Source organism: Tachypleus tridentatus, chromosome 8 (assembly GCF_004210375.1).
Source record: "Tachypleus tridentatus isolate NWPU-2018 chromosome 8, ASM421037v1, whole genome shotgun sequence".
Taxonomy (NCBI): domain Eukaryota; kingdom Metazoa; phylum Arthropoda; class Merostomata; order Xiphosura; family Limulidae; genus Tachypleus; species Tachypleus tridentatus.
The window spans coordinates 59898550-59926235 of NC_134832.1; the positions used below are offsets into that span (position 1 = coordinate 59898550).

The following is a 27686-nucleotide window of genomic DNA, read 5'->3' on the forward strand; positions in this document are numbered from 1 at the left end:
TTTTTATTTTAATAATGTCAGTTTTATTGCTTCTATACATATGTAATTTAACAATCGCTCGTACTAATTCAATATAAGTTCCAAGTTTTGAAACTTAAAACCTTGACCTCTATAGGGGTTGTACTAACATAAGACATATGCCATTACCATTATGAATAAATGAAAATCTACCTTGTAACTTATATTTAATTAATACAATGTATTTTACAAGTTACAATAAGCTGAACCACAGTATCTGTATAATGCTTACCAAATACACACACCATCACTGTGTTCAAATAATGTTTGTAAAGTAATACTTTATTACATTATCATAACAGCGTAACTGGCCCACATGACACAAAGTAACTAGTGAATGTGTTTTAAAAAGAGCTGAACCTGCAATGTAAAACCATCTTAATTTACAGAGTTTGTTTCATAAAGAGGTTTCAGTCTATACTGAAAAATATTTACAATTCAATCGAAATAAAGTGTTAAATAAATTATTATTTCCATTAGCTATGTGACCAATACACAGAAATTGAAGTATTTTAGTTTGAATTAAACTTATCTTACACTGCTTGAAAAGTAACTTATGTGACTGGTGGAACTTTGTAAAAACACAATGGACATCAGCAAGTCTATTATTTAAAACTGATGTGCTAGCAGTAAATGAAGACTTTATTGTAACGACTGCTGTTTTATAACATTCTTGATGACGAGAAACCCAATTGAAATGAAAATGCATCAGAACAGCTAACAAGAGTATAAACCAGCTGTTCTGAGATAGTTTTATAACATTAACTTTACTTGTTTTATAATTGGGACTTTTCTACTACTTATACAAGTAATACATAATTAAGTTTTCTTTAAATAATGCATAAGACAATTGCAAACTATGACCAGGTGCAGCATTTTGACTTGATAGCCAAAGGTGGATTTATTTTCAGGTTTGAGATGCATGAAAAACAGATGATGAATTTTTACACAGAACATGAGAGAAGCATTTTTATTTCTTAAAATCTGAACACAAGGAAAGTGTTGCACACTTACCATTAACAGTAACTTAGTAATCAGTTGTATTTAAGTTAGTAGCCATTTTTGGATCACATCAATTTATTTTAGTGTTAAAGCTGTCAAACAATACAATTTTCATGTTCATTGGTTTACCTACTGCAGAGAAGTTATTTTAAATGGAAGTAGTCCTCATGTCAAGATTCTGATGAAAGTCCATTGCCTTTTTCAAAGTAATTTACCTACACAAGGCCTGTTTTCAAAGCTAATTAGAATACACTATGGGAACATCCAACAGGCATGCTTACTGTACAGTTGGTGTAAAACTGGAAAGTGAAATACAAATGTGGATGCAGTAATAATGAGGTTCTTGTTGAAGTTAAAGCAATCAGAAAACCTAAAGATGTTAGAATCCAATGAAAGGATGAGAAGGAAAGTAAAGCAGAATCTGTTATTGTATTCATGTTCATTGTCTTAAATCTTTTAGTGATTAACAGTTTTGAGAAGTAATTGAATGTTTATTATTGTCTGTACTGAATGCATAGGCTATGAATATGTTAAACCATTTCAGGTGCTAATCACTGTAAAAATAGAATGGCTGTAAGTAAACGTAACCTTATTTTGGGAAGACTTTTCGTTGTCTTCAAGCTGATTTTATTTTTACTCTGTACATTTTTATGAGAAATTACTCCAGTATATTTTCTCTTGTTCTAAGTTGTCACCTAGGAATTACTGAAGGGCTGGCTCATGATTTTTAGGATTAAAATAACAAAAAGTTAAGATTGAAATTGATGAAAAATTACTATAAATTTAAGAAAACTTCCTTTGTGAGTTTCTTCATGAGCTCATACGGAGGATAAAATGTTTTAGAATCTTACTGTTCAGGTGAAGGGATGGTAAAATGTTAAATATTCATCATAAAATTTGTGAAAATACTTGAAACACACAGTAATAAAAAAAGAAACAGTGGATAGTTGTCTTTAAATTTTAAAGAAATTGAATTTTAGAATATAGCTGTTATATAAATGCACTCTTTTACCCAAAAATTAAAAACAATATGCCATTACAAATAGTATATTCTAATTTTTTTTTGTTTCTCACATGATGTAAGAAACAAACACTTAATGCTCTAAATCATCCCATAACTAATTTTTATTTATAATAGTAAACAAACATAAAAGAACCATACAAATACCCATAAGAAAAGTGTATTACCAACAGATACATCAGACTTTAATAAAAGGTTGAAAGTTAATTATTTCTTGAAGGATAGTCTAAATTTAAATAAGAAACAACGGTGCAGATATTTTGAATTTGTTCAAGCTGCCCTTACTACAGTTATTTACGCTGTACATTAGAAATCAACAAAACTCTTATGACACGCACAAAATTGTTTAATAAGACACTATGCATTAGTTTGATAAACGTATTTCCCAGTTTCAACAGTTGAAGAAGTAACCATATTTACAATATATGAAGATTAATCTACAAACATATAATACATATTTTGCCCTTTATAACGACACTGGATGTGGAACTGACTATACAGTAAATCACTTACTCTGACATGTAAGTATCAAATACGATCTACATTTCTATCAATCAAGAAATACTTGTAACTAATAAATCAAGGTTGCCATCTTTCAGGCTAATGTCAAAATTCTAATAGTCTATTAGCATTTATTAATTTACATTGGCCTCAAATAATTTTCAACAATTAAAAACAATGTCTCAGGATAACGTGATTTATTACATCATAACAATAAAAAGTTCAAATATTATTTTGTAATGCTGTCTTTCTGTTAATACTTGGATGCTGACAACACTCCTTCAACGAGGCACAACATACTAGAAACTTCGTGAAATACAGCTATAAGTTAACATAATAAAATTTGCATTGTAAATTTCCTGACTCTGTTTTCAGTACTGGAGAGGCACACAGTAATATCGGTCTGTGCTAAGTATTACAACTGAATTTTTGTACAAGGCCATAAGTTTCAAGACACTATACATCCCGACTTTTCCTGAACACTTCCATCTGCTTTTTCAATCTGCATTATGGTTGTGTGGAAGACATCCGTAACACTCTTTAAAAACCAAAAAAACTCAATTTGTTTCAAATATTTACTTGTAAACTATATTCACAATACACTTTCAAGAACAAGGCACCAAAGGTTTAACGATTTCAATTTTAAGATGTTTTTGAACAAGTTCTTGGCTTTTGCACTACTGAAGAATTATCGATTTAATTCATTTCACATGGCAAGAATTGGTGTTAGCCAATTTTATGTTTCAAACAATGCTACCTCTGACATATTCCAACTAACCCAAAGGATTCTAGTATTAGGCAAAATGCCACATTGACACCAATTACAGATGTTATAGGATGGTATTATTCAATACTTTGTCTACTATACTTCAAATGGGCTGAACCTAAACTTAAGTGTTTCCAGGTTTTTTTGCTTTTTAAAAAAACAAAAATTTTTGGTAATTTCACACTGAAATCAAGACTACAAAGAATTCTTAGAAGCAACTGAGTGGTGTGGTGTGTATGTGCACAAGAAAATATAGATCCATTATTGTTACTTCACTTTCGTTAAGATTACGTTATTGCATATATATCTACCGTTAAGGATACACAGATTCGTTTACCATACATATATAAGCATGAAAAATACAAAGGGTGCAAGATGTAGTAATGTGTCAATGCAATGACAGAAACACACATCATCAGGAAATCCTTTAATTAGAAAAGTGTAATATGGTACACTACCTGCAGTTTCTAGTATTTTAGCGTAATGGTGTTCTTCAATCTGTCATCAAACTTGCACGATACCCATTCTAAATATTTAATGTTTTTAACACTGAAGCAAGAAATGGAAATATTAAAACTTGTTAAAAGAAAAACTGACCAATGTTCATTTCTTCTCATTTTTTATTGTAGTTTATGAAAAGAGACTGATTTCAAAACTGAAAACCTTTGAAATTGCATGATATTATACTTTTATATTTTATTTGCAAATATTAACTATTAGATTGTAACTATGAATATGACACCCTCTGTACAAATCCAAAATTCCTCACTACCCAATTTATAAATTCACATTAGTAAGTTACTAACTTACCTGATTTTGCTTTGCTGAAGCTTCTAGGAAAGCTGCTTTCATATCATCAGCTGTTTTCTTGCCTTCTTCGTAGGATATTACTCTTAAAAAATAATCACACTTTGTCTTTCATAGCTGATGTAGCAACTAATCAACATGCACTCATTAAATTAATGATGTACTATAAATTTGAAAACCACAAAATATGGTCTCAATTAGTGTCATGATTACAAAAATCAATATAAAAAAAATACTTGCTCTTAGTATGCATAAGCTTGATGCTGGCTTATTTCTGTGCGACATTCAATATCCTGTATCAGCTTTTGAAACAGGAGATAAAAGGTTTAAGCTATTATTTTGTTCCTGAACTAACAGGAACCTGTGGCTATGGACAATCAAAAATGTTTGGCTGGAAGTTTCTGGATCAGAGTTAGGATGTTGAAAGAGCTAGATAATGCAAGTTGATTGTATTATAGATTATTTGTTAAACTCTGCATTACATGTTCTCTGACTGTGATAGAGAGATTTCAAACATAAATATCTGGCCCGAGAAAATATCCAGTTATGTTATTTCATTCTTCTGGTTACTGTAATTTCAGTAGTAACTAAATCACTCTAGAACAGAGTATATAAATAGAAATGGATAATAATGAAACTAAGAATATACTATTATTTCCAACTCTAATCAAATCACCAACTGTCAAAAGCCTGCATCAAGTTAAAAATTACTGGATTCAGAGATAGCACGTTGCCTGACCAAACAAGAGAACTTTCAGTTATTTGTTTGTGTGCTTTTCATGCAAATAACACTCCTCCATTTTTAAACTTCAGTTTAGTAACAAATGATAAAGTCTTGTGTCTTTCTACCAAATATTGTGGCTGGAGCAGGGCTGAAAGCTCCCTCTGATGTGTAACTAACTGGTATTTAATGAAGACATTATTTCAATTTTTCAGCAGGACAATGAGTCAACTTCTACTAAACACATCATGCCTGCAAATTGAAGGCTCACAGTCTTATTGTCACTAATAACACCTTCCCATTGTTGTATAGGTCATGGTTTTCCCACAGTCTTATTGTTACTGATAACACCTTCCCATTGTTGTATAGGTCATGGTTTTCCCACAGTCTTATTGTTACTAATAACACCTTCCCATTGTTGTATAGGTCATGGTTTTCCCACAGTCTTATTGTTACTGATAACACCTTCCCATTGTTGTATAGGTCATGGTTTTCCTCTCCCCTTCCCATTGTTGTATAGGTCATGGTTTTCCCACAGTCTTATTGTTACCAATAACACCTTCCCATTGTTGTATAGGTCATGGTTTTCCCACAGTCTTATTGTTACCAATAACACCTTCCCATTGTTGTATAGGTCATGGTTTTCCCACAGTCTTATTGTTACCAATAACACCTTCCCATTGTTGTATAGGTCATGGTTTTCCCACAGTCTTATTGTTACCAATAACACCTTCCCATTGTTGTATAGGTCATGGTTTTCCCACAGTCTTATTGTTACCAATAACACCTTTCCATTGTTGTATAGGTCATGGTTTTCCCACAGTCTTATTGTTACCAATAACACCTTCCCATTGTTGTAATGGCTTTCCCACATAACAGAATTCCACTATTTTTAAATGTTAGTTTACTGCTGCAATTCCACCTAAAACAAAGATCGTTTCAAAGAAACAGAATCCTTAGGGGACATTACAAGTTTTATAATTCAACGAGGTATTTAGTCTCTAACATTTCTTGTATGATAACGCACACTCACTGTTAAAAAGACTAACTATTTCAAGGTCCTCCCATATTTCTCAATCATCAGAGGTTATGATGCTTACAAGTAAATTATTAGTCAGTTTATGAATGTTAATAATTTTAAATATCTATTTATTAATGGAGAATGTATACTAGAAACAGTGCTAGTTATTTTTGATATGCATATGCTCTTTATCCTGACAATATTCTAACACTTGTGTGACATCTGTCTACTTGTACATAAAGATACCCAGTTCAAAGCCTTTTACTGATCAGTTATCAACTCAGTTGCTTCTCATTTTACGTGTCACATTTTCTAAACATCATTTTTTGTAAGAATGACATACATAATGGTACAACTTGGATAATGGATATTGGGTTAGACTTTCAAGAATATTTACAGGGACTTCCAATAAAAACATGTTTACAAAAATACATAACTTTCAGAACTTTTGTGAACCCTATACTGTTGAAAATTGCTACGTACCAGACAAGTTAGTAATTTGTACCCAACCTACAAGTAGCAGACAAAGGAAAACTTTAATGTTGTGAACATTATATTGAATAAAATAATAAAAAGTATTAGTAATACATTATCTTATTTGTCTAACAATAATGTTCTATTATTTTTTTAATCAGTCAACAGTCAGCTCTACAGTCAAAATGTAAAAATACTAAAACTCATCACATACAAAGCAGCATCACTGAATGACATGTAAAAAATTTCAAAGCCTCAATGCTCAAATATACCAAGATCACAGAGGAAACCAATATATTACAGCATACTGAATTAATGATTGCATGCAAATCAATTTACAGGCAGTTTACTTTTACATCACTATAAAATTCCAGAAAAAATATCATTCTATTCTATTCAATACTTTATTCTGTTTCCACCATGAACTAATTCAATACACGTATTACAAAACATAAAGAAATGAGTCTTATGTTTACATACCATTGTAACACATCAATTTCAAATTGGTTATTAATTTTTAATATATAAATGTGTCTGTCTGTCTGTCTGTCTATAGTCGATAGCATTAATGGTAAGTATACTTGTAGTACACACAAAACATCAATAAAAACAGCAACAAAGTGTTTTTTACCTTTCCATGTGCAAGTCAACTTTATTTCCAACTAACACTATTGGTACACTGAAATATAGAATGGGAAAATGCTATATCAGTACATCTGTACATAATGTAATATATCTCTAATTACATAAATATTATTTTAAATATATGCACATTACTAGACAAACATTTAAATGAATGACCTAAACTATAAAGAGTATAAAAAATGAGCTTTGGTATATTGTTTCAAAATTAAAAAGATTCTTAATTTGGATAATAAACATGAAAACATTAATGTTTCTTTTCATACTGATGTATGCATTAAAAAAAAAAAGAACAAAGGCATGTTTGTCATTTCACCTGCTTATTTTAAAAGTTATTTCCACAGTGAGTTTGTAACTACCATGTATCCCCCTATTTTATAATACTAAATAAAAAATACAACAAGAAATGAAATCCCAATCCTCCTTTTTGTTGCTGTTGATTGTAGAGGACATTTATGCCTACATTTTTATACTAATGATGGTAATGTGCTAAATTTGTTTGTTTGTTTAGAATTTTGCACAAAGTTACACAAAGGCTATCTGTGCTAGCCGTCCCTAAATTAGCTGTGTAAAACTAGAGGGAAGGCAGTTAGTCATCACCACCAACTCTTGGGCTACTCTTTTACCAAAAAATAGTGGGATTGATCATCACATTATAATTCCCCCCACGGCTAAAAGAGCAAGCATTTTTGGTGTGATGAGGATTCGAACCTGCAACCCTTGGATTACGAGTAGAGTGCCTTAACTACCTGACCATGCCAGGCCTAACATGCTAAATCATTTTTATTTAATGAAATAATGCATCAAAGAACTTAAAAATTCTGAAGTTTTTGTTCACTGAAAATTTACTTAATTATTTTTACTAAAATGTTATCTATAAATATATGGAGTTAGAGCATTGACTATTCTGTATGCAGAGATATATTCACACTCAGATTAAAAATACTTCATTTGTATAATCTCTAAAATCACTTAAATAATTTTTTTTTTCAGAAAAACTTTATTTTATCTGTTATTTTCCCTATCTTGCAACCACCTTGAAAAGCTAGGAAATAAATCTAATTACCCTTTTTTATTTCTAGAATAACTGCAAGTTCATACTAAATATCTTAAACTTGTAACAGTATACATCTATTTATATTTAACTGTATTGTTTTATTGACCTTTGAACTATGACTAAATAATAATCTAACCAAACAAGCTGTAAACCACTTGATGAACATGCCACTCAAGTTATTATGTTGAATAACATAATGCATTACCCGCTCACAAGCATACTTTGTGAATAACGATTGCTTTTTTCTTTATTTTGTCTAATCTAACAAGTTTTTAATTTTTACACTTTAGTTACTTTTATATAATAATAATTAAAGAACACACATGGAAATTATGAAATACAGTACATACTTTTTTTCTGTCAATTGTCAATGAAACTTTTGCCTATTTTTCATTTAATTAAACCATGCACCTCAAAATACAGAATAAAAACATAAAAATAAGTCCCATAACTATCATACTTTTTCTGGCTTTTTAACTGTATGATAAAAGCCTTTAAAAATTCAGCTGAACTCATTAATGTGATTCCTAAAACAAAAAAAACTTCCAACTGAACAATGAAATAAAAAAATTCCTGTGCAGTAAAATAACATTATAAAACATTTGATAGGTTGAAACTCTAGTTTTTTATTGGTTACAAATAATATTTCATAAAATATCAGAGTAAACTGTTGGCAATTTGTGAAAGACAGAATGTGACAAGACATAAAAGACTTTTTTTTTTTAGTTTATGGCTCTATGTCAACAGACAAAAGGCTATAAAAGTTATGCTTTTCCTGAGTAATAACTACATTACAGTAATTAATTTATGTTCAATTCCATACATCTCAGAATTGTAGTACATAAATTAGAAAACATATTTTTTAATATTTCCTTATAAAAGTTAACAACTTTAAAATTCATTTAAAATTTGATTTATTAAGTACTCATATAACCAGTAAAACTTTATATTTTGTGTTATTTTCTCTATTATAACTCAAAATTGGATCAGTTAATCTGACTGACCTGGTAATCACCAAAAAAATTGAAATACACCTAAATTACACTTTTTTTCTTTCTAGAATGGCTTCAAATTGTAACAGGAAACATTTATCCTAAAGTAGCTTTAAGCTTGTAAAAGTATATATCTATTTATAATTAAATTTTATTGTTTTTTGCCCTTTGAACCCTGCCTAATTATCAACTGCACCATTATAATCTGTTAGTCATTTGTGGAATGTCTAATTCATGTTAGACTATTGAATTACATTACCCACAAGCTACAATGAGCTGCTTACGTGGATGCTTCGTAAAACATTTATATTAATATTCATTTTACATAATCTAACCTAACCTAATAATATCCCTATTTTTACAGTTTAGTTACTTTTATAATATTAAATATAGAAAAACATGAAAAACAACAAATAAAATAGTTGCACAATCTTGTTTGTTGCTCTGAACTGTAGAAGACATCTAAGCCAACATTTCTATATTAAACGATGGTAATGTGCTGAATCATTTTTATTTAATGAAATAATGCATTAAAGAATACAGACTCATAATATGCAAAAAGTAAACAACTTCCTCTACCTCTCATGATTTTTCTGGTTTTTTAATTATGTGATAAAAGTTGTTACAAAATCATCTAAGCTAATCTAAATTGTTTGTACTCAAAGTGAAATTAACTATTATCTGTTTAGAATACAGCAATAAGCAATACATTATTCGGTAGATGAAAACTTGACTTTCTATTAACTGTGTGTAATATATATTTAAACGTATGATAGAAGTGTTAACACATCCTCAGAGAGGATGTGGCAGGAAAGGTCTGATTTTTTTTTAGTCTTTCCAAGGGTGGTGGAAAAAATAAAGACAAAATGCCTAGAGAAAATATGCCACACATTATGCTTGAGGAAATTCAGAAATTTTGAAATATTTCCTTGTAGAATTTGAAATGTAAAACTTACATACTAATAAATATGGATTGTTAGCTCAAAGCTGTACTAATGGGTGTAACAAAAAAAAGTAGTAATTTTATAAATTTTTATTGTAAGACACTAAAATTTTCTGTAATACATAATAAAGAATACCCAAGGCAAAATAATTCAAATAATTCCAATTCACCTCCAAAGAAAAAATTCTACAAACTTAAAGCAGTTGGATTATGTTTATTACTTTGTGATTCAATTAATTTCCAATTCCAAGCTTTTAATACATTTGGTTATACACTATTAATACTCACTGCACTTTTCCAGTCATATCCAGCAATTTTTCATAAATGACCTTCACCACTTCAAAGCTAGGTAAAAATTAATATCTGAGTTGTGCATGTTTAAACAACTGAACATACATCATAATTACTACTGAAGATTGCTTTAAGTCTCTTAAAATCCATTACAATTCAGACTCCATTCATATAACATTAAATACCCAATACTCAGTGATGCTCTTTTCAAACATTTTCCCAAATATTCTTTTATCATAGGAATTATGAAATTCTGTGAAAATACACTACTAATTATATAACTTATACAGACAACTTCTGAATGTGAATTTTTATGCATGTCTATTCTGAATCTAGTAGGATTTTAATGTTTTTTCCCACATAGTTTCAATTGTCTTTTCATAAAAACATATTAAACATTTTATATTTCTAAAGGGTCATCTTAATACTATCTGGTTTTCTTTAATTATTCTGCTGAGAAATGAAATAATCATATTATAACAGATACAAGTGTGTATATTACTTTTCTTAATCAAACTAGAGAATACTCCCAGAAGAGGCATACCTTTTAGCTGATGTCACAGAGTAGACTAAAACATAACCATGAATATCCATAGAATATGACTGAGGAAAAATAGAGTACTCATCCTATAAAAGAAAATATTAATAAAATTTTAATAATCTCTGTTTCTGATATAAATACTTATTTCCTTATTAAAATAATTTTTTATTAGACAAGAACATGGTAATACTATCTAATGGTAATGTGGAATTTTTTACAAACACTAACAAAATTATAACTTTTTTCATTAATTATATTAACCTTATTTCTCTGTTGATAATTTATCACATTAAAAAAGAAGAAATGTGCATAATACATTAATAACAATTTACACAATTAAAAAAAACTTCAATTTTTACATAAAATAATTTGAAACTTTCAAAAAATGCCTTATGTAAAAGTTTTTATATTAGAAAAATTTAAGAAATTAATGACGTTTTGAAATAAAAAATAATGTCAATATTAACTTGAATATTATATTATAAACATTATACTTTATCATCGTCATCTATGATTTTATATATCTAATATTATAACCAAAGAAAAGAAAATGTCAAAGTTAACCTTCTAATAAATGTTTTGAGCTGATCACATACGAGGGCTGTTCACAAAATACACGGACTGACGTCATAAAACAAAATGTACTTTATTTAGAAGTTGCAGGTCTGGGACCCCTTCAAAGTACTCTCCTCCCCAACCGCACACACTTATCCCAACGGTGTTTCCACTTGTTGAAACAGTCCTGGTACGCTTCTTTTGTAATGTCCTTCAGCTCCTTTGTCGCATTTGTCTTAATCTTGGGAATCGCCTCAAATCTTCTTCCTTTCAAGGGTCTTTTGAGTTTGGGGAACAAGAAAAAATCGCAAGGAGCAAGGTCAGGTGAGTAAGAGGGTGGGGAAGAACAGTGATCGAGTGTTTGGCCAAAACTCACGAGTTCTGAAGAACAAATTTCGCAGCAACGCGGTGCATCTTCAATTTTTCGGTCAAAATCTCGTAACAAGATCCAACTGATATCCCACACTCTTCAGCAAGCTCCCAGGGTGTTGATTTTGTCGACGTGTGGGTCGTCAGTTGACGCGGAAGGACGTCCAGGACTCTCATCATCTTCAATGGACTGTCGACCATCCTTAAAACGTTCATGCCACTTGAAACATGCCGTACGCTTCATAGCAACATCACCATAAGGCGTGTTAAGCATAGCAAAAGTTTCAGTCGCAGATTTTCCAAGTTTAACACAAAATTTCACAGCAAGTCGTTGCTCCTTCAGGTCATTCATTCTGAAATCCGCCAAACGAAAAAATCGCATTCCACTTAAAACTGCGTAGCTAATACACAAATGAAGATATCTGCAATCGAGAAATGGCATCGTAATCAGCTGATCTGTGCAAACCTAGTGACACCAAGCAGATTCCCCTAGAACCAACTGGAGCCACACAATTCAAACAGTCTGCGTATTTTTTGAACAGACGTCATATAAACATGATAATATTTATGGTTGTATCTATTATACTGTACTTTTCCTAACTGAAAACTGGTAAACTTATTGAAGAAAAATAAGTGTTTCAGCTTCTATTAAATGTCATTTTTTTACCTGCCCAGCAGTATCCACCAATTTTAGAAAATACTCCTGGCCACGAATCTTGACAGTCTTTGTAAAAGCTATTTAAAAAAAAAAAAAAACAATAATTAACAATTTGTAATTGTAATTATTCTTCCATATTACTTCATCTGAGATATCACTACACTTATAAAACAAATTATAAAATTTTCACTAATTTTCATTTACCAAATAACACAGAGCAGTATACTTCATATGTAATTGTGAATTATAAATGTTGTTAAAAAACACCTATTATTCTTTTTTACATTACCTACGTGCCTAAATAATCTTACAAAAATATTACTTGACATTTAATTCACCAGTGTTTCATTATAAAAATGATTAGAGTGATGTGAAGTAATTAAAGCCATAATTTCTTAAAAACTTTGATCTATATTCCCTTTTTCTTTAAAAACTTTGATCTATATTCCCTTTTTCTTTAAAAACTTTGATCTATATTCCATTTTTCTTTAAAAACTTTGATCTACATTCCCTTTTTCTTTCCCTGTAATGAAAACTGTTCCAAATATTCACAAATATATTTCATTTCAAACAGCTATAGAAAAAGTTGGTCCTAAATAAATACTAAGCTGACGTGGCTTTTATGTATGTGCGCATGTGAACACATACTCAAAAGACTCCATGAATGGAATACCTTATGTTTTTAATACTCTTCAAACATTTATTGATTCTGTTTATCAGACTATCAGAGAAAATGACCCACAAAGTACAGTGAATGGCTCATCATATTGTCATTCAGTAGATGTAGAACACAGAACAAAGCCCAACAATACATAGAGAAAATGTCAATTTTATGCTCCTAACTGTTTACATTCAAAATATTTAGAGCTTCTAAATTACTCACAATCAATCACTTTGTTTTTTCCCTTCTAGTAGATATTCTATGTAATTAATGTGCAGCAATAAATGGAAGGTCTAAATACTTTAGAATAAATGCTTTAAAGTGGCACTCACTGAAGTTTCATTTGTATATTAGAAGACATTAAGGGTTATTTTTTGTTCATAAAAGTATTTCTGCTTCCTAATCTTCAACAAACAGGAAATTAATCATTAAATCTGATCTACCATTTTATAAAACTCTCATAAACCTCTTGTTTACAACCCTACTGAAGAATTTAAATGCACCTCAACTGAAAATGTCTTTCTTAAAACTGTAATTTATGCCTTCTTGTACTACTGTCCTCAGAATTCAATACAAAATATCATCCTTATCAATTATTTTAATAATTTTGAATATTTTAAATAAACTATTCCACAAGTTAGAAGGTATCTACACATGACTTCATTTGACAATCCTCCATAAACAGAATCATGCTATTCATCCTTCCCTGAACAATTCAATGTTCTTCCTAAAATAAGACAATCAAAACTGCATACAATACTTCAAATAAAGCATAACTACTGACTAACATCACAATATACTGCCTCTCTCAACTTGAACTAGTACACTGACTTAAAGGCTTAAGATTTAAGTCAACCAGTATTCCAAGGTGTTTTTCCCAATTTTCAAAATAGGAAGATTTATGACTTCACTGCATGTGTAATTCAAAATATGATAATAAACTGGCATACCATTACATTTATTATAAAGAAATGCAATCTTCAAGGTTTTTATCCAACTACATAAACAATTACTGTATGTTTCTCCATAAAATCTTGGCATTAATGTTACTGTCAGCCAGTCCTAAGATTTACGTATTATCAACAAATTAAACCACTCTTAAAAATGGTGAAAGAAAGAAAATTTAAGGTAATCTTCAAATGCTAATTTAAGAAAATAATGAATAGCAAAGCAAGTGCTATATAATACATGCACTATTACACAGGTAGCGAGTGCAAAATATGTGTAAATTTAATATGAACTACAAACAAAAGATGGTGACTTAATGTTATTTTCTCTCAGTTTTAAGGTATTTGAACTGAGTATGACTAAGTTGTTCAACTTGCTCAGTTGTTGTTGTGATAACAAAAATAATCAACTAATTAAGTCCATCCCTATTTCTTGAATTTACAAAGTAATGTCTCAGAACTTCTGAAACCCCAATCCAAACATATCTTTATGATCTCAGTGTATAAATATCATGCACCAAAAAGAGATGTTACACATCCTTTGCAAAATCAATCAATTTCTGGTAGCATCATACTACCTATGAACAGTGGTGTAGTGAGGATATCTGATACCCAGGGGCAAAACATAATTTGCCACCCCCTCTCAAAAAAAAACTCCACCTGTTCTTTATACTCTTACTTTCTAAGAACCTTACGTGGCATTGTATCACACCATTTTGTCATGACTGCCAGACATATGGAACTTATGGTTTTTTCTTTATGAATCTGAATCATTAGCTAAATAAGATTTCTGGTTTGTATTACAATATATTGCATATTATAATCTACATTAATATAAAAATTCACCATAATTCTCTTGACTAGTGTTTTTATAGGACAAGTAAATCTGAGGTAGAATTACATGGGCAACCAAAATATGGCCTCAAATTTGCAGGTGTTTACAAAATTGTTAAATTTCCTATCAACTATGAGATGCTGATTAAAATAAACTGACCTAACACTAAAAACCAAGACTTCTCAAGGAATGAAGATACACTAATATTTGATGTCAAGCATAAAAAAATTTTAATAATCCTTAGCCTTACAGAAACAGTTAAATTCTGGGTAAACAGGTTGCTAATTTGGCATCCCTTGTACCTTTTACCCCCCAAAAAAAAAAATGAAATGTCAAAATGTAGTTCTGATACATTTCATTTCACTACAACTTTATATCATCTGTAGTTATTAAGTGACTTTCTGTATATTCAAAATCATTCTAATGTTGATAACTCAATCATCAGCATTTACTCTGACTTCCTAGAGCTTTTGCCATAGTTTAATTACAATTTAAATATAAACTTCAAAATTATTATTTAATAGAACTAGATATCAAGCAATTATGATACTGATTAATTCACTTTTTATTTTGAAACTATTTACATCTGTATAAGATACACTGTACAAAAAATTAACTAACTTTCATTGACAATTGTAAATATCAGGGTTGTACTAAACAGAAAGGCCAGTGAGGCCATGATCTTACCATGTTTTCATGACACGTGCAGCTAAAACTTCTGTATTAAATCTTACTTCTTTCAATTCAATATACTATGCTCTACATATGCAGCATCTGTAGTTAAAATGGCTCAATATTCAATCTCACAGCATTAAATTTTCAAACATATTCTGGGGGAGTGGTGCCATAGAAATGGAAATGGCCTGACAACTCTGACATTATTTCCTACAGCAATGAATATATCGTATTCATTCAATATTTATATAAATTACTTGTCCTTTTGCTTTATAATGGATGTACTCCTTCAAAAAAAATCTGATAACACTTTACGCATGGACCTGTCTTATTCAGTATTCTGCCTTTAACCTTGAGGAAGATAGATCTACCTGTTAAAAGAAACGTTTTTTTAACATAGATTAACAAATCCTGATCATATGACTGTTTTTACTATTACAAACATGTGTTTTTACATTACAAACATGTGTTTTTTCAGGAAGAGTTTTCTGATATGGCTAGCAAGGTTATCAACTTTTCTTGGCAACTGACAAAATTGATTTTCCATGAAGTTTTTCTTTTTGGTGAAACAGTTAACACAAACTTAAAATTTTATTTATGTTTTTTGCAACAAGACATAGTGTAATTCACTAAAACAATTCAACATGTCTGAAATATTTTTCTAATATAAAAAGGATTTCAAAGTCCAAAAATACATTATTCATAAAAACATATATCAAAGTACTAGTTTATGTGATACAACTATAATTCAAAAATGACTTACTGTTTTCAATGGTTGGATCATAAGAATCAACAAACTGTCCTTCTACAAACTGTATTGTCAAAGACGATTTCCCTAAGATAAACAAGAAAAAAACAAAGTAAACATACACATGCAACATACCCTACAAGCATGTCAGTATTTAATGACATGGTAATATAGTTAATACAAGTTAAAATGTTTAATATATCATAATTATCTGGTTTTCACCTTAAAACATATTTATTATTTTACTACAGAAAAATCTTAATTTGCCAAAAATTCCTTTTACACTGCATATGAAAATTTTTTTAATATATTATAATTTTCAGATTACACTAAAACACTATGAATAAGCAAAATTATCACACTAAAATCACCTCTGAAAAATGAAAGGTATCAAATTCCAATACATGAAGAGAAGAAAATTTATGTGAAAGTTGTTAGATCCATTTAACAAAATGTAATAAAACATGAATCTGGTAGTTTAATGGAGCAAATGTAAAGATGTTTGGTGTCATATTTTGTTGATATAAATGACTTTTTGTTTGTTCAGTTACATGTGCATTATACAATAATATGTAAGAAGTCTATTAATACAGGAACTTTAGTAATAAAGTTTGACAATTAACAAGCTGTTCACCAAAATACATTGATCTATACCATTTTAAAAAATAACCAGTTTGTAGTATTTGTTTGAAAACTCTGACCTGACAGTAAATTAAATGTTTAAAAATTATACATAAGAGATTTTACTTTATGTAAAAAAGAGAAAGAGAAGAACTCTCTCCCAAAAATATCTAAGTATCTCCAATCTATATAATTTTTAAAAATTATTCAGGTTTTTTAAAATAACTATACTTACATCATGGCAATGCTGTCAATCTATATTGGAGAATAATATTTTATATGCAATGATTATCATACATTAAGACTAAGTGGTCATTAATATGCAAATTTTAGGAGCCTAATTAATTTTTTACACCTTTACTGTACTTTTAACATCTTGATCACTATTGCATCCTTAAGCATTAACAGTTTGAAGCCAATGAACATGCAAGAAATATTAAAAAAAAGAAAAAAAATGTCATTTAATCCATTAAGTCACACCTCCCCTACAAACACAGACAACCACATTTCAAATAAAAATCAAATGGTACCTTCCATAGATTTGTTTGTTTTTTTTAATTTTGCACAAAGCTACATGATGGCTATCTGTGCTGGCTATCCATAATTTAGCAGTGTAAGATTAGAGGGAAGGTTGCTACTTCATCACCAACCACTGTCAACCCTTTTTCTCAATGAATAAATGAATAGTGGGATTGACTGTCATATTATAATACCCCATGGCTGAAAGGTGGGCATGTTTGGTGTGACTGGGATTCGAACCCATGAACCTCAAATTATGAGTCCAGGCCTTAACCACCGGGCCTCATTTCATAGATATACTCAACAAGTTTACAAATCAGAATATAAATATACTGAAGAACATATTTACATCTATATTTTTAAAACTTAATACTAATCACCCTAATATACAAATTACTGTATTTTAATTTGACATTTCAAACCAAGACATCTACAGAAAACTATCAAATTATAACAATTTTGAAACAACTATCATTTCTAATTCTGCTCCACAGAAAACAAGTATAAGGTAAGCTTTATCTCAATTTAAATTGTTTAAAGTTTATGTTAAAACCCATTTGGAATAGTGGATTCAGTTTGGCCATCTTATTTAAGATGGGATGAGGGCTTGGAGACAATTTAGGCTGGAAGGTTATACACATGAGCAAAAGTTGAAACCTAGTACTTCTACTGAAAGGTTTCAAAAATATTTTTTTTGAAACTGTTAAAGATTTGGAACTTGTAAATTCAAGTAACAAATTCTGCATGCAGTAAGACTACATGACACATGTATTAAATAAGGAAAACTTAAACATTATTCCAGTTAAAGCAGCTTTACTTTTCTAATAAGAGTTGTCAGCATATGAAATTAGTTTGTTCTCAAGTTTAGTAGAAACTGAACACTGAAGGAGTTTAAGAGGAGACTGGATAAATATCTTAAATATTTGGGATGGACATACAAATGGAAGTTTCTTTGGTTGAACCAAATGGCTTCTTGTTAATCTATTGGAAATGAACATATAAATAAATATGAAAACTATTCTAAAAGTCTGTCTTTGTATCCTCTCTATAATACAAGAGCCAAAAAACACACAATGTTCCAAATGATTCTTTATCAGTTCTACACATGGTTACAGTAACCTTTGTAATTTGGATATTCCTCTAAACAGAACTCAAACATTCTTTTGATTACAATTACACAACTAGATGAAGACTTCACAATCTTTCTGAAAATCACATGAAAATTATTTTCAATTTTCATGTCACTAGTACCCCTCTTAACGAGAAACAAAACTCATTTTTTCAGAGTACACATGCCATACTCAATACCTTCACTCTTAACAAGAAACAAAACTCATTTTTTCAGAGTACACATGCCATACTCAATACCTTCACTCTTAACGAGAAACAAAACTCATTTTTTCAGAGTACACATGCCATACTCAATACCTTCACTCTTAACGAGAAACAAAACTCATTTTTTCAGAGTACACATGCCATACTCAATACCTTCACTCTTAACAAGAAACAAAACTCATTTTTCAGAGTACACATGCCATACTCAATACCTTCACTCTTAACAAGAAACAAAACTCATTTTTTCAGAGTACACATGCCATACTCAATACCTTCACTCTTAACGAAACAAAACTCATTTTTCAGAGTACACATGCCATACTCAATACCTTCACTCTTAACAGAAACAAAACTCATTTTTTCAGAGTACACATGCCATACTCAATACCTTCACTCTTAACAAGAAACAAAACTCATTTTTTCAGAGTACACATGCCATACTCAATACCTTCACTCTTAACAAGAAACAAAACTCATTTTTTCAGAGTACACATGCCATACTCAATACCTTCACTCTTTTCAGCAACAAAACTCATTTTTTCAGAGTACACATGCCATACTCAATACCTTCACTCTTAACAAGAAACAAAACTCATTTTTTCAGAGTACACATGCCATACTCAATACCTTCACTCTTAACAAGAAACAAAACTCATTTTTTCAGAGTACACATGCCATACTCAATACCTTCACTCTTAACAAGAAACAAAACTCATTTTTTCAGAGTACACATGCCATACTCAATACCTTCACTCTTTTCAGCAACAAAACTCATTTTTTCAGAGTACACATGCCATACTCAATACCTTCACTCTTAACAAGAAACAAAACTCATTTTTTCAGAGTACACATGCCATACTCAATACCTTCACTCTTAACAGAAACAAAACTCATTTTCCATCATACTACCTAGTTTTAAGGCTGTTAAGGTTCATCTGAAACAATAAGTATTCTCAATAAATTATCTAAACCAATCATATACCTGCTTAACAGTCATCCAGAGTACAAAACTCTCCAACCAAATATCTGTAATCAAAGATGGGTTATAAACTCCATTATCTATGATTGTCACTTAAATCTATCAGCACATTGTAAGATAATCAATATTAAGATCACATTAATTAATATTACTAAAATATCAAACTAACTGAAATTAATGTATATAATTATTACTGTTTTCAATAATTCAAGCTATACAACTATTCAAAACATTCCCATTACAATTCCTTGTTAATATTTTAAATAAATTGAAATTTGTCCAATTCAACCACATATGACCAATATCAATGCATTGGCTTAAGCCTACATCTGTTAAGCTGTATATTCTATAATTCTAATTTCACTTGTATTTTTACAAAATTTTGAAAGCTTTTGGCAAATGTTAAAGCCTGTTGCACACACACACACAAAATCGAATTTTTAATACCATATTTTTATGAAGATTGGTCTGAAAATTTACAAAGTCTTTATTGAATCAGTCAGAGTGAATTTTCATGCTAAGAATAAAAATGATTCTTTTAATCTAACAATTTTCACATTTCATTTGCATGACTTCTAGAACCTTTTAAGAAGGCATCAAATGTTGTTTTTGTTTCTGGCAGAATTTTATACTGTTTGTTCAGACACTAACAACGTACTGTTGAGAAATCAACTGAAAATAAAAAATAAAATTAATAATAACATTCCTTCCTTCGAATTAACTAAATAATATTTCGATTTATTTAACAGTTTTTAACTGTTAACATTTTTATTTCTTTTACTATTTTATTGCAGTACATTGTGTCTATTGTAGCAGTCATTCTTACATTCATAATTGTTCCTGCTATGATTTACTATTTTTGGCCATCTCTCTGGCATCACATAAACAGAACACAACATATGAAATATCATTTACACACATTGAGTTGGTGAATTTCAGATATTTTATATCATTCAAGGTTTGTTTGACTGAGCTGAGAAGTTTATAATTTTCATTCACTTTTGTTACAAACTAGTAAAAAGAAACAAGAAATTAAAGATAAAAAAAGAAGGAGCAGTTGTACTTCACAGCTTAAAACTAAAACTCAGTTGCACTTGAATAAAACAAAAACTTTGCTCTTATCCAAGCTAATTTCAGTATCACAAATTTGGGTGTCCTTAAAAATTCGTGTAGCTTCCAAAAATGCATTTTAGAATTAAAAGATTTATCAGTCACTAGCACAACAGAATGTCCCAGGATGACTAACAGGTAGTTCAAACAGCAGTGTTAGTCACCTGAAGTTGGCCTTTCCAGTCCTGGTTTTGAGTTATTTAATATTATGGCCAGTTTCTATTTTCAAATTGAACTAGATGAACTGTGATTTTTAAAATGGAGCCACATTAAAAAGGTGTAATGTATAAATTAAAAAACTTAAAAAGACTAATAGCCTTTAAAAAACTAAAAACATTATCAAGGTGGACAGTGCCACCATCACCAATAATACTGTCTAATATTATGAACAAACCTTGGGACAGAACATGTTTAAAATGGTGCCGTCGCTGAGAGTCATAACAATCACAAGAAAGTAAAATGTGGCTTATTGTGATCTGAGTGTTACACAAACAATACACTGGTGTATCAGTTCCAGATAAAAAAAATGATGAGTTAAGAAACTGTGACCAATGCCTACACATAGATAAAGAAACTTCCTCTTTCCGATCCTTACAGAAGTAAGATGGCCAAAGTCCAATATAGCGTTTTATTTAGAAAAGCTTGTTTTCATGTTGCTTACTCCAAGTGAGCTGCCAGCTAGCATGGAGCCGAGCCTTAAGTACAGAACCATAGTCCATGTATAGAACAAGCACAGTGATGATAGTACCACATTTAGCTGCAATGTTGGCCAGCTCATTCCCACAAATACCAATGTGGCCTGGTATCTAAAAAAACTGGACAGAAGTAGATGTTAAAGAGAAATGGGCCAGTCAGTTTTGAATAGCGGCAAGAACAGGGTGTAAACCAACGTGAAGCGATTCCAGGGCCAGTATAGAACTAAGTGAGTCAGTATAAATAGTGCAGTTAGAGTACTGCTTAGCTTTTATGTGATCCAGGGCAAAAGAAATGGCATACAGTTCAGCAGTGAACACAAAAGCTGTAGAGGGGAATCTGCGTGCAACCACTGAACCGCAACAAACGATGGCAGGGCCCACAGTGTCACCTGATTTTGAATCATCCGTATAAATAGGAATGGAGAAACTGTTTGAAAGATGTTCAGTAAATAAAATATGGTACTTCCAATTGGGAGTATCTGCTTTTCTCAGATAACTTAAAAAAAAGGTCACATTTGGGGACTGTAATAAGCCATGGTGGGATGGGCTGACCAGTGGATACAGCAATGTTATCCAAGACCCAATTCATCCAACTGCGTTTGGATATGAAGGCCAAAAGGAACAATGGTTTCACAAAGCATAGCCCACCAAGGAAGGAAAAGACAACCTCAGGTGGGATACTTTGGTAAGGAACGAAGTTTTGAAGCATACAGCAAAGACAGTTGCAAACGGCAGAGGTGCAAAGAAGGTTCATGAGACTATGTATAAGCTCTGAAATGGGGAAATGCAGAAAGCCCTAGTGCAGAACCGAAGTCCTTTGATGATGAACAGAGTCTAGCATCTTTAAGGCCGATAGTCTGGCAGAGCCATAGACCAGTGATCCCTAGTCGAGTTTTGATTGAATAGGAGCACGACATATCTTTAGCATAGAACATTGATCAGCTCCCCAAATGGTGGAAGAGAGAACACGGAGGATGTTCAGTACTCTTGTACATTTAACCCTTAGCTGCTTGATGGGTGGTATAAAGGTCAGCTTACAGTCAAAGATAAGCCTCAGGAACCACAAGCAGCACAACTTCACCAATAAGGAGTTCAGGATCAGAGTGAATACCCCGTTGGTAGCAAAAGTGCATGCAAACAGTTTTAGAGAGAGAGAAGTTAAAGCAGTTTGCTGTGGTCCACTTTAGTAAACAACTGAGGGCAGTCTGTAGCTGCTGCTCAGTATATCTCATGTTCGACGACTGACACGAGATGTGAAAGTCGTCAACATGGAGCCCGTTTGCAATAGTGAGAGGGAGTTGTTCAGTGATGGCATTAAGTTTTATAGTGAAATGTGTGACACTAAGAACACAACCCTGAGATGTGAAAGTCGTCAACATGGAGCCCGTTTGCAATAGTGAGAGGGAGTTGTTCAGTGATGGCATTAAGTTTTATAGTGAAATGTGTGACACTAAGAACACAGCCCTGAGTGTCTTCAAATTCCTGTAGAAAAGAACGGGAAAGTGTCAAACCTACACAAACTCAGAATCTCCTGTTCATTAAGAACTTTTTAACAAAAATGGGCAAATGACCAAGTAACCTATTTATATGATGGTCTCGCAAAATGCCATACCTCTATGTTGTATCATAAGCCTTCTCAATGTCAAAGAATACTGATACAAGATGTTGTCATTTCAGAAAGGCTTCTCTGATTGACATTTCAAGTCAAATCAGGTGGTCCATGGTGGAGCGCTGTTGTTGAAACAACCCACATTAGGTGGGCGAGAGGAGGTTCTTTGATTCGAGGAACCAAACAAGATGAGCATAAACCATCCTCTCTAAGGTTTTACAGAGACAGCTCTTCAAAGCAATTGGACGAAAGTTTGAAGGCTCAGGGAAAGGTAGAACAACAGCCTTGCACCAGGCATCAGGAAAAACATTCTCCTGCCAGATCCAGTTAAAAACAATCAGAAGAATAGCAAAAAAAGCAGGAGATAGATGGTGCAGCATGTCATAGTGTCTATCATCAGATCCAACCAATGTACTGCCAGACCAATGAAGGGCCAGTATGAGTTCCACCAGTGTAAAGGAACGATTATAGTCATAGAGACAATCAGCTTGAAAGGAAAGAGGTGATTGCTCTGCCCGAGTCTTGATGGCTAAGAAGGGGAAAGAAGAAGCAGAAGTACTAGATACTCAACAAAAGCTTTCACCTAGAGTATTGGCAATGCTCCAGGTATCAGCTACTTCCTGGCCATCAGAGAGCAAAATCGAGAAGGGGACAGAGTTATACTGCCCACTGACCTTTCGAATCTTGTCCCATATGACTTTGGAACTGGTGGTAGAAGATATGCTGGTTGTGAACTTAATACAAGATTCCTTCTGGCTTTGACGTCTTGGCCACCGCTGGAAAGTGGTGCAGTTCAAGAGTGTGGGATATCTACGGAAAGTATCCCAGGCTTGCTTTTGAGCCTTCCATGCCATGTGGCAGACAGGATTCCACCATGGACGAGAATATAGTGGAAAATGTGTAGAGGTTTTAGGAATACATTGAGCAGCTGCTTGTATAATACAGTCAGTTACTGCTGCCATACAGTCGTCTACTGATGGCTTACAAGTTCTGTGAGAGCAGTGAAAGAGGGCCAGTTTGCCTGATCCAGCTTCCACCAGGGCATGCGGGTAGTCAGTCTCTCTCTCAAGATTATAGGAAAATTATCACTGCCAACCCTCCAGGAAAAATAATTGAGAGATCAATAGCAATAAAGAACTAGTATTCAAAAGAGAAAGGTAGCAATCAGAGAGCATAGGCTCTACAGAGCGACCCCTCCTATCAATATCAGCACTTTCCTAGAGGGGATGATGTCCATTAAAGTCCCCCAGGATTAAAAAGGAAGACAGCAACTGTTCAATAAGAACATCAAAATCTGATTGATGGTATGTCTCTCTAGGTGACAGGTAGAGAGAACAAACAGTGATGGTATGACCCAAGGAAACACGGATGGCTTCGCCCTCCAAGGGTGTGTCGAGTGGCAAAGTCCATCACACAGCCTGTCATTTCTGGATAAAGCAAACTCCCGAAAGGTGACTGTATCGGCAGGTTTCAGAAATGTTTCCTGCAAGGAAAGACAAACAGGGTGGTAGGAAGCAATCAGTGTTTTGATGTCATTCAGATTATAACATAAACCTCAACAGTTCCATTGTATCAGGGTGGCCATTTTTATTTATGTGTAGGCAAATTGGTTGGAGAACCCTTCTGTTTATGACTACATCTTTTTTCCTTACTGTCCTTATTCAAGGGAGGTCTATTGACCTCCATGGATCCTGCCGTAGGTCAATTGGGCAGGTCTTTGCTATTGAAAGAGGATTCCAGAAACTGAGGACATGAACAAATGATTGTTTTGTATCTTGGGGTGGCAGAAGAAAATGTATCCGAGGAAATGCCAGTACCTGGATCCAAAGGATGTGGATCTTGGAGTTTGGTGGAATGTATGTAAAGGACAGAGATAGGTGTTCAAGTTGATTCATCAACTTTTTAACCATGGAGGTCAAAAGACTTTTCATTTGTTTGGAGAACAATTCTTTTGGAAGCACAGAGATATCTGTCTGCACTCCCACTGTAGTAGTGAAACGAAGTGCAGCAGCATATGTCCGAGATGAATTGGTGGACAGCAACTTTCAAGCCTCAAGGTAAGTAATGTTATGAATTGTTTTCATATGCTGCACCTCTTTTGCTTCCAACCATTTAGGGCAAGAATGAAAGTATGACAGATGAGAACCATTACAATTGATGCAATGAGGGTCCGTTTCACACTCGTAGGCATCACGGTCCTTGCCACTGCAATGAGTAGAAATCAAGGAACCACGACATGACGTCTTCAAGTGACCGAACCACTGACACTGAAAACATCAGAAAGGATTTGGAATGTATGGCCATACTCTGCAATTAAGATAACCTGCCTTGATGGTGGCAAGCGGACGTGGTAACATAAATGTGAGAATGACGACATTGGTTGGCACCACAATTCCATCTTTGTGAGTGGATATATGCCTCACTGCAAAAACTCCTTGGGTGGAGAAACTAGCAAGAATCTCCAACTCTGGGATGATTTTCAAATCCCTCTTAACAATAACTCCTCGTGATGAATTCAAAGAAGCATGAGATGTAACCTCAATAGGTATATCCCCAATTGCCTTTGAATGCAAGAGGAGTTCACTATGTTGAGATGTTGATGTTTCCACCAATATGTCACCAGATCAAAGCTTCTTTACTGACTTTGGAGAGCCAGAAAGTCCCTCTAGTTCTTTCTGAATGATAAAGGGACACATTTTCCTTAAAGGTTTGTCTGAAAGTGAATGCAAAAAAAGAAAATGAGGTACAACAGGTGGTACAGATGGTGAGGATTGCTGCTCAGAATCTTCAAGACGTGGTCGTTTACCTATTGATTGTTTTTTCATTATTTTATAAAGATTTTTATTTGGAATATCCATAATAAAGAGAAGGAAATTTCAGTGCCCACTGACCCCACCCACCATGGAGCCCTACAAGGGGATGCACTACAATATCAAACAAGGATACTGCAGCAATGCCAGGGTTTAGTGAGAACTATACCCAAACACCAGCATCAGATATAATATCTAAAACACCTGTTGAAAACATCCAACACTGGTACTTGGTTGACCCTAGTCCAAGTGGACCAGCCAACTGACCCAAGGGGGGCCACCCCATGGCTGCCAGTCTACAGGAATTCAAGGCCAATGTGGTGTGTTAGGGTTGGACCCCTCAACCACCAGGATCCTCTCCTCCCCTTCACAGGTTGCCACTCATGGCGAACACATGAGTGGATGTTTAGATCCCAGAGGAGGTAAACTGAAAGAACAGAATCTTCCCTGGGAGGTCCCCTCACCACGTACAGGAATCCACACCAAGGGGTATTAGGCAACAAACAAGTATGAAATGAAAATGTTGTCTTTAACTGTAATTATACTTAGGTTGTATTCATAAGTAGTTGAAACTGGAGCAGGCCAATTTAAAGTTCAAAAAATTCTAAAGTGGAAAAACCAGAACTCAGATTTGCCATGTGACAGAGCAAAATAAAAATAGACTTTTTTAATGTTTCTCTTTTCAAATTAAGAACTTAAAACTCAAACAATATTAAAATTTGAATTAGAAGCTGGATAATGCAAGTTTATGAGTTGACCCACCTGTTAGTTGCCCTGACAACCAACTAAATGATTTGAAGTGGCATTCTTGCTGTCTCTAATTTCCAAATATTTATTTTTAATATACTGTGCAAATAACTGAAATGAAATTTCAAGACATGTATCAATATTAGACAACAAGAATCTAAAATGTGTACTAAAACTTAGAACAGTAGTACTTTTGCTTATATTTGGATATGAAATCAAAATCAAGCAAGGAATGCTTAAATAAAAACTTTCTTAAGTGTTTAATATATCTAATATTACTATAGGCACACATCGATAACATCAAAATATGTCTGGCAAATTCAGCAAATTCATAAACAATTCTTAAGTTTTACACCTGAAATAGGAAAGTACCTGCCTCCTAACGCATTCACAATAACAAATGCAGTGTTCTAATGATAAACCTTAAACAAATTATTATAACATCATTTCAAATAATACTGTGATTATTATCATGAAATATTATGGTATTAACAAAAGTTACAATCCACTAACGTTACTGTTAGTAGTAATTTAGTTGTACTTCAGATAGTTCAGTATCCTACTACTATCACCGAACCAGTTACGATGCTTATCACCAACTGACCTAGCACTGCTCGCTATCCAAACCCTACATCAGCAATACCAGTTACCTAATGATACATGTAATAGTCATGGTACCCAACTATTGTAAGTTAAACATCCAAGTAATAACAATATGGAAAACTGAAATTTAAATCTTATTCCATACACGATAATGAGATAATTAACCTACTTACCAACAGAACGGAAACCCATTATAGCAATCTTTCTTTGTTTTGGAGACATATTTATTAAAGGCCAAAAAATAATAACTTGTGTTTTAACACAATTTTATTTAATTAATACTTCGATAATCATAAAGTAAATTGGAATCATAGACATATAAAGCCACATATAATAAATGTCTATTGTAGGCATAGTCCTGTAAATTATAATATAAATCTGACCTTTCGCAACTACTCTATCGGTGGATAATT

General features: G+C 32.4%; 1 protein-coding gene across 1 annotated transcript; it reads right to left on the bottom strand.

Annotated features, from left to right (window-relative positions):
• Positions 1–27686, bottom strand: LOC143222464 (GTP-binding protein Rheb homolog). The gene is made up of 8 exons (XM_076449019.1): positions 27447–27686; positions 16261–16332; positions 12389–12456; positions 10801–10883; positions 10254–10310; positions 6963–7010; positions 4119–4200; positions 1–3080 (listed from the first exon to the last, which is right to left on the bottom strand). The coding sequence occupies exons 1-8, from the start codon at positions 27493–27495 to the stop codon at positions 2991–2993; spliced, it is 549 nt and encodes a 182-aa protein (XP_076305134.1). The 5' UTR covers positions 27496–27686; the 3' UTR covers positions 1–2990.

Excerpts from the sequence above, each read along its gene's own strand:
- LOC143222464 (XM_076449019.1), bottom strand. The coding sequence starts at position 27,495 with ATGTCTCCAAAACAAAGAAAGATTGCTATAATGGGTTTCCGTTCTGTT. Across the intron at positions 12,457-16,260 it reads TGATCCAACCATTGAAAACA|CTTTTACAAAGACTGTCAAG; the intron begins GTAAGTCATTTT and ends TTTTTTAAATAG. Across the intron at positions 3,081-4,118 it reads CTTCAGCAAAGCAAAATCAG|AGTGTTACGGATGTCTTCCA; the intron begins GTAAGTTAGTAA and ends TGGTTTTTAAAG.